Source organism: Theobroma cacao, chromosome 5 (assembly GCF_000208745.1).
Source record: "Theobroma cacao cultivar B97-61/B2 chromosome 5, Criollo_cocoa_genome_V2, whole genome shotgun sequence".
Classification (NCBI taxonomy): domain Eukaryota; kingdom Viridiplantae; phylum Streptophyta; class Magnoliopsida; order Malvales; family Malvaceae; genus Theobroma; species Theobroma cacao.
In genome coordinates, this window is record NC_030854.1 from 33872425 (window position 1) to 33881160 (window position 8736).

Genomic DNA, 8736 nt, shown 5'->3' on the forward strand with positions numbered 1-8736 from the left:
GAGAGAGAGAGCAGAGAGCAGAGAGAGAGAGAGAGAGGAGGGAGAGAGAGAGAGAGAGAGAGATGACACGATCTATGTGCCGTCCTTTCTAGGACAATTAATGATTTTCAAGGTCAAAGGTTTAGGTTTTGTAGAGAGAAGTGGAGAGAAGGAACAAAAATCTTTGCGTTTTCTGTCATGGATAACTGCCAAGATGATGTTGAAAGTATAGCCATTTGTTTTGGTTAGACACCCATGTACTTCCATTTAATTGTTTCGAGGAATTTGAATTTATGTTGCCTCTCAGGGTTGTCTAAATATCAGTGTTTTCAGGAAGAATATGATGTGCTAGGGGTAGCATAAAATTCGAATTAAGTTGTTATGGTGTAACTAAAGGGTGGTAAATGAAGATCTCATATCATCATTCCGAGTGATTAGGTGGTTCCTTCCATTTCATTATTTCTTTTTATCTGAAGCATTTTCTAAACAAACAGCTTGTTGTTCTAGTTTTTTTTACCTATCTATTATTCCGTAAGTTTCTGGATTCTGGATGGACATGAATATAGATAATTTCATAATTGAAGGAGAAATTGGTGATTAGATGATATGCCAATCTTTAGCATGCTTGCAACCACCTTCTTTTTATGTAAGACATCAATGGTGTTTCACCCTTTCTTGTTAATAGTCCATGCTTTACAGCAGATTTGGAGTATGGGAAGGGCAGTTGCAATATTGGAATTATTCTAATCAGTTTCTTCCTGGTTTATGGCATATTGCAGTTCTTGGATATGAGTTCATTACAAACCGCACTTCCTAATGCTCAGTTGCCATCCACCTATCTTGGTGGTGTATCGCAACCCTGGTTTCCTCAGAATCCAGTGACACCTTGTATCCCTGGAACACCACAAGGTAGTGTTTATTTTCTCCTTGGAACTTGAGAGCCATAATTGTAAGTTCATGGTTGGCTGATGGATCTTATTGGACATGTACTAAGGAAAAGAAAAAGGAAAAATAAAAGCAAAACTGATGCCTTTGAAAAGCATCTATGACAAGGAATCATGAGGTTTTCCTAAAGTAGATCCTTGAATTATTTTCGTTTGTTTCTGCAGGTGGCTTAGCATACATGTCCAGCCAAGCACCAAGTTCTCAATTATCGTGAGTTGTTTTTATCATGTTATAGTCAATTATATCATCATTATTGTCTTTCCCCAGTAGACATCATCGTTTTACGTCATTCTTACCTGCTTTTCAAAGCATTGATTCTCCATACAATGTTTGTTTGGCTTGTGGTTTCTAGTTTAACGTTATTAATCTATGGAAGTGTTAGTTTTCTATTATCCTTTAAATTCTTAATTTTCAAAACATTTATTAGAATATTGGTTCAATTCAAACTGCCTGGAATGACTCATTTGGTTTTTGCTTGGGGAATGCCGTGTTACTTGTGTGTCATACTAAGACCCAATCAGCAACACCATATTTGTAGGAATTGGGTTATTCAAGAATATGTCTAAAATTACTGATTCATATGAGCCTGCTAGAGAATAAATCTGTCACTGGGCATTAATGCTAATTACAATTTGTATGCTCAAATCAACTTTGCATAATTGTATTATGTTTTCTGAATTCAAAATTCGTTTTCTATTTTGTCAGGAATGTCCCAGCCCAAGGGCCTGTTGCTTCCATAGGAGGAAATCCTTTTGCATAGGATTCTACTGGCAAAAGTAGCATTTTAGTACTTTTTCAGTCAGTGGTAGTTTCCTAGTGTCAAATGTAGCCAATATCTCGGTACATTAGAATTAAATCTGCTGCGAAGTCATTCCAATTTTTTCTTTTGTGAAAAATAATACATTGCCTAGGCGGAAAATTCTTTTTAGTGCTATGTTATTTCGGGCCTTTTGTTTGTATGTGAGCTATGTTAGAAGCAGTGATGCACCCAGGAAAGTGGTAGAGAGATAGGTTTGTTATGGTTCTTTGGGTGGCAAAGATTTGAATGTATTGTAATTGTGCCGGTTCATAGGCTCTATAAGTTATTCTTGTTTGCTGCTTTTTCAATTTTGGTTGCGTTGCACTGTCACAAATTATGGAGAGATCTCCAGCAATCTTGAACTGGTTATCTCTTGTTACCTCTGCGGTTGTGTGTATTTGCCTTACATTTCAACTTCCTTTTGTGTTTCTTGAAATCCTTCCCTGTTGATATCAGACTAACAAAAAAAAAAAAAAGTAAATATTGAAAAGCTTCTTTGGGTTGATCATTACTAGGAGAGCAAAGATATCTGAGTCTTGACTGGCAAAAGGAAAAGAGCATGTTCATGGAAGCAAACTCTGCATTCTGCAAAATGGAGAATGTTGCGTCACCATGAAATCATTCCTCATGCAAAAGATGGGAAAGGGTAGCTATTCAAAACTTTGCAGCTAAGTAACGCAGGATTCAAGAAGTTGACAGACAAAAGACATGCACCATATAATATAAATGCATTGGTGCGAATAGATTGTAACTTGGAACAGGAGTAACACACGATTCGTGGCCTCTTCTTTGTAGGCAATTGCCAACAACAGAGATCCATCGACGGAAATCCTTATAAGGTTACAAGCACAGCCACGTGTTAGACTCAATATGCTTCCAGGTAATGGCTTTCTCTTATCTCCGATAATAAATTTGCTTTTTCCCACTGCTAAGCCAGTGGGGCTATATCTCCCGCTGCTCTCTAGTTCCACATCAGCTACTTTCCTTCTCCAGAGTACCAGCTTGTTCCACTTAAACCTGAAGACCCTTGTTGCAAAGCCCCGTTGGTGGATCATCCTCATGAAAGCAAGCGAATAAGTCTGGAAACAGTTTCAGATATTTTATCTGCAATCCAACCACAAGACAATTTAAGAGAGTTTCATTTCCTAGTAGTGAATTTGAGGATCGTTTGATTTCATTGAACTTGGCATTTCTATCATCTCACTTCACGATCAATTCCTTTAGGAAGAAGATATATAAGACGACTTTTCTGATTGACTTGTACTCTCCCGGGGCAGATTTTGGAGCTGGAGTTTACTTACTATAAGGGAGCGAGCGATTCATTGGTGCAGTGAGTGCCTCAGCTTCACTATATTTTGATGTTGAGAGAGAGTGGTTAAACACAATGCGAATGCCTCCAGTCTCTAGGAGTAGGAACCCTCAGGAGATGCCCTACTTTGGGGGGTACTCTCTTCGTCATTTGCATTAGAATTTGATGTTTTAAAGATGGCAGGTGATCCTTCTCGTTGGTTTGTGATGAATCATGTCAATCTCGATCCCGTGAAAGCTGCATTTCCTCAGATAATTTGGCAAGGTGAAGACGAAGTATCAGAGAAGAAAGAGAAAGAATCAACCCTAATGATATTCGCTGATGGTAGAGCCATGTCATATAATTTTAACAATGGGACATCAATGGAGCTTTGTGATTTAAAGCCAAAACGCTTCACCAGCCACTGCTGCATTAATCTATGAACAGGGTAATGCCTGTCAATATTTTGGAAGTCTTTACTTTTTAAAGGCAAAATTGGTATTATCTTCCCATCTCTTTTGAAATTACGTCTTGTTCCTGCAGTATGGAATACGTTTGCTATAGTTGGGACTATGTTGTTGTTAATTAGCATCTAGTTTGGTAGCGTTGATTTGCTGGTTTTATGTTCATTTCCAATTATGTAAGTAACATGTTCTATAGTTCATCTTGCATATTATGGGTTCAGTTGCATATACTAACATGCTCGATAGTTCATCTGGTTGACAGGCTTTTTTAGTAGACATTTTTAATGGCTTTGCTCATATGATCTTCATTAGCTGATGCTTCAGTGGATTTGTGCATGTAGCGTATGCTTGTTTTTAAGTAAAACATGACTTCAAATTTGACAGTGTGCTGGATACAACATATAAGAATTCCTGTGATTTGTGTTGATAAAACGCAACACTAATTTGAGTGAAACCTAATGTTACATGAGGCATGGGAAACTACCTTTACATTGGAGGCACACCCTCTAGTTAGCATTGTTCCCTGGCAATGCTAAAAGTCAAATGACCAGCACAAGGGAATTGAGAGAAAAGAGTATTAACACAAAGGGGGAAGTCCATTTGTATTTTATAAACATTTACAATGCTATGTGCATATCAAGTACAGCACTAAAAATAACTGTTCACCAAACCCTAACACCCAAAACTGATGTCTTACTCTAAATTACTTTGTACAAAATATGTATCCTTTACGCATTGCCCATCTGCACAGATCAAGATACAAGCAGTTAGAATAGTCAGGGCAAAACCCCTCATGCCTTCAACCTGTTAAATCAAAAACAGCCAATCCATTATAACAGACACGGTTATAAAATTCACGTTAGCTGCACTCCAACTCCCTAATATGGTCGTATTGTATGAAAATACAAGATTTAACAAAACAAGCCAAAAGAAAAGAACAAAAATAAAGACTCAAAAGCTCCTTTAAAGTCTGCATCCACAATGTCTGAATTCCTCCAAGCACCCATCAAATTGCTACTAACAGATCAATGCAGATAGAAACCATCTACCCTGCCTGGCAGCAGCACCATCATCAACTACATCAAACCGTTAGCCTCCGCCAGCATTACTCATGTCATGTGTCATGCCTAGTCACCTAATTTGTTCTTCTTTGGTGAAATGTACTAAACTTGGTCACTTTTCCCTTAAAATACCAGGCACAGTGGGGTTCAAAGAATTAGATTTATGCGAGATACTCCACATAAATCTTGTGGTGGCAAGCTCTTCTTTCCAGTTTGCTAGCAGTTAGCATCTTTCCCTCAAAGCTAAATGCATAAATAGTTAAAACTCAAGATTAAGAACATATTGATGCATACTTTTGTCCAGCATTAGTTTCAAAATGATTGAATGCCTGAACTTTCTTACAAATCATAACAGTGAGAACTACGGGGCATTGAAGTTTCAGTTAACAATTTATTTCAAATAAATAAATATATAACATATCACTCATTTTTGAAATGAGATAAAATCCTAGTTGAATACAGCCACACCACCATTACCACAACTCCATTGCCTCTCTGCCATTTCTGGCAAACTTTAACTCTTAAGTTTTTCTTTCTTTTCAATGTTCATTTATTTTTTTTCCACAAGATTAAAAAGGCAAATCATCAACATAATGAACCCAACAGCATTGGGAACCATGAACCAAATTCACTATCCTGAAAGATCTCAGAAGTCAAACAAGAAATCTTGACCCATACTTGCAATTAACCAAATCAACAAGAGGTGCAAGAGGAATACAGAGAGCATTCTTTAAAAGAATCATAGATCAATAAATCAGTAAATAAGAATAGAAAATCTAGATTGCTTTCACTTGATACAAGTAAATATCCCTAAGGTGGCATATGGTATGAGGTGATCTCCTTAAAAATCTGGGGTGATCTATTCGTTGTGATTAGATGACTGTGTTTGGTAGTAACTCAAGAATTTTGCGTGGCAGTGAGTTTAGTGATTTTAGATCGCCAAGAGTGATCAGTTGTAAGTTGATCTAAATCCCATAAAAAAAGGTGGGAAAGTTTAATCACCAGGGGGAGTGATCTGCAAAATCATTTTAGGACAAATTTGCCTCGTAATGGTGCGCATTTCTCTCCAAATTTTTTGTCTTCATAAAAATCTCCACTTTTTAATTATTTCAATTATAAGACAACTTCTATGAGCTTGATATTTATATGAACATGTCAATAACTTTGATTGGTTGTTTTAGGAAATTATACTCATTAAAACTGGTTCAGGCCTTGTAATTTCCTATAGAACAAGCAGATTCTTATTTTATTAATGGTTCATTGACTAAAAATTCAAATTGTTGTTTTTTTAAATAATCTTATTATTTTAGGTATAAGGCTATTTTAAGTATTTTGTACTTGGTAATCCTTTTTTCTATGCAATACCAAGCACATCAATTTAAGATCATTGGTGATTTATAATTTTAAGCCAAACATGATATTCTAAGATCTCTAGTGATCAAAAAAACCTTGGTGATCTTATCACCATGGTGATTAAATCATCATGGTGATCTTGAAACTGATACCAAATGTTACCTTAATGAGAAGACTATCATCCAAACTCCTATAACTGCAGAAATGTTTACCCAAGCACAAAATTAAACATACAGCATAACTATTGGATTACTTACCGAAATAAGACCTGAGAAGATTGGTGTGTCCATGCCGGACTGCCAGTAGAGTGTTAGACCCTCAAACCCAAGCGAGGGTCTCAAAGTATTGAAAGCTTTGAATCCCAATATAATTCAATGGACATCGGTTGAGAGTCTCAGGATACTGCTTTAGGTCATAAACCCTTAGCAAAATCCCATCCTTTAGCTCATAGCAAATTGCTTTATAATCCACAAGAATCACAACCTTTGATTCTTCACCTTCAGATCGGATAACAGACAAAACAGGGAATCCAAAATAGTTCTCAATAAAGAACGACCTCAAGTCAGGCAAAATTTTCATAGCATCATCGAGTTTCAGACAGTATTTAAGGAACCAATGAGAATAATCAGCCGCCATCTCAAAAACATTAACTTTCAAACAAAATGGCATGTATGTAACTCCAAGATGCAAATGGCCCCGAGACTCCCCAAAATATCGACTATCCTCATCCTCTGATTCCTCTGGAGCTTGAAACATAGGAGCCAACATTGGTATTTTTTTCAATATTTTATTCTCCACATCAAACCGCAAAGATTTCCTACCATTACTATTCCAGTGAATGACCCCATTACAAAAAACAGCATAGTCAAACCTTATATACTCATTTGCCTGAAAGCTAATCCAAGAAGCATCCCATGCATCAGACTTTGATGAATAAATATATATAAAAAACCTGTTACTTGGAGATATCAATTTCCTTACACAAATTATCTTATAATAAGGTGATTTAATAGGATCATAGGCTAAATTAACAGCACGCAAAGAACCCAACTGTGAAACAGGCAAAGAAATAATTCTGAACTTATGGGTAGATGGATTACAGATGAAATACCTCGACCCTTCATCACTTTTGTAATAACAATGACCCAAAAGCAAGCCATTGCAGGATTGGAGGATTTTGAACTGTGGGTCAACAATGAAATCCAAGACGGGAACTTGGGTTTCAGGGTTTAAGGGAAGGACAGGTAATCCAAAGGGTAGTCTGTAGTAGTTTCCAATGCCTAGAAAGAGAGCCGTTGGGGTGAGAAAGCCTTGGTTTTGGTGGTGGAGAGAGTGGGAGTGAGAGAATTGGATGCTGGAAATGAGGGAAAGCCAGCGTTTTGAGACGGATTTAAGTTTGAAGAGAGGTTTTGGAGGGATTCTTATGAGGATTTGGGTTAAGAGGTCTTGGTTGTGGGCTATGGTTTCTGCTGAAGAAATGCCGGCGGAGGAGGGTTTGGTTTTCTTCATAGCGGCAATGCCTAATTCTTCAGATTTGGGGAATCGGGACTTCTGTTTTGCTAGACTACCATAAATTAATAAGATAAAAGAGTATTTAGACACATGAGTAAATTCATCCAATTGTAAAGTTGAAAAGAAATTCCATCCAAGTATTCATATGCCGCTCGTGCAAATCTCTATCAATTAAATATTTAAAAATGTAATAAGCTTTTGAAAATGATATTCCAAGGATTTAAAGAAAAATTATTTAGAAATTTTGAAATAATTATTCAAAGATTTTAAAGATGTATTCAAAAGTTTTGAAAATAGTACTCAAAAATTTGAAAGATGGTTACTAATAAACTACTTTCAATTGAACCCTTTATTGAATTGAAAGTTCCACGCAACTCATGTTTAAGGCAAAGCACCGATCAGTTGCAATCGAGTAATCAACCTAAACTGACTATAACAGCAACCGTCGACTTGATTATTTGGTGACGGTTGTTGGCATTGGTTTTGACTGACAATATTGGGGCCATCGCGGTTTGATTGTTGGGGGCATTCTCCCCTAACCGGATTGATCAAAAAATCGAGGGGGGAGGGGGTGAATTCCATTAATAGGCTTCATTAATCCCCCACCTCTCTTCTTTCTTTCCTTACTAGGCTTCCCTCATTCTTCATTTGTCCCCTCTTCTTTTTTCCTTCTTCTTTCCTTTGCTTGGTGCTCTCTGTCATCTCCTCTTGCCAACATCTATCTTCCACCTTGTTGTCGGTCGCCTCTGCTTCAAGGTCTGCTTATTGTGGGTTGTCATGTAACTCTTTTCATGGCTGCTTTCATGTTCATGATCATGACTCATGTTCATGTTCACTTAAACTTTCAACCGATCGAAATCAACTAAAATCTAGGTCGGCTTCTATTGATCAGTTTTTCCTTGTAAACGGTGGGCTTTGGTAGGTTGAAATTTTCCATCAATTTTGTCGATTTTTATTTCTCCCAAAATCGAAACTGACAAATGCTTTCTCTTACTCATGTTAACAAGTCATGATTCTTCTTTTCAGAAAATGCATTCATGAAAATAAACTTATTACAAAAGGATTTCAAAATCTTTTAGCTAGTGTTATTTTTCTGTTTTCAATATTTTCACTTATCTTTTAATTTAAATCAATTTTGTCGATTCTCTTTTTGAGTAAAAATTGAATCATGTGTGGATAAAGTAAGCATATAAGATATAGTTTTTTAACACATGTGATTGTAGAGCAGTTCATCCATTGGGAATCATAGAGTAAATATGTCTGGTATTCACTCCCATCTTTCCACATTAGGGCAACCCCTCCACCATTCCATTGTGTATTTTGATATGTTCTACA

The 8736-nt window shown here is 36.7% G+C and overlaps 2 protein-coding genes across 3 annotated transcripts in view; one reads left to right on the top strand and one right to left on the bottom strand.

Annotated features, from left to right (window-relative positions):
- LOC18599753 (probable ADP-ribosylation factor GTPase-activating protein AGD14) overlaps positions 1 to 2031 on the top strand; it is a 7076-nt gene extending 5045 nt beyond the window's left edge. For both annotated transcript variants that reach the window (XM_018121580.1, XM_007029848.2), the window contains 3 exons: positions 759 to 888; positions 1089 to 1134; positions 1630 to 2031. In XM_018121580.1, coding sequence (XP_017977069.1) covers positions 759 to 888; positions 1089 to 1134; positions 1630 to 1684 — 231 coding nt within the window. In that variant the 3' untranslated portion in view covers positions 1685 to 2031. The remainder of the gene's footprint in view (positions 1 to 758; positions 889 to 1088; positions 1135 to 1629) is intronic.
- LOC18599754 (F-box protein At5g07610) lies at positions 4041 to 7538 on the bottom strand. Its single transcript, XM_007029850.2, has 2 exons — positions 6147 to 7538; positions 4041 to 4218 (listed from the first exon to the last, which is right to left on the bottom strand). The coding sequence occupies exon 1, from the start codon at positions 7396 to 7398 to the stop codon at positions 6208 to 6210; it is 1191 nt and encodes a 396-aa protein (XP_007029912.1). The 5' UTR covers positions 7399 to 7538; the 3' UTR covers positions 4041 to 4218; positions 6147 to 6207.

What these genes read in the sequence shown, in the direction of transcription:
- LOC18599754 (XM_007029850.2), bottom strand. Translation starts at nt 7,398, where the DNA reads ATGAAGAAAACCAAACCCTCCTCCGCCGGCATTTCTTCAGCAGAAACC.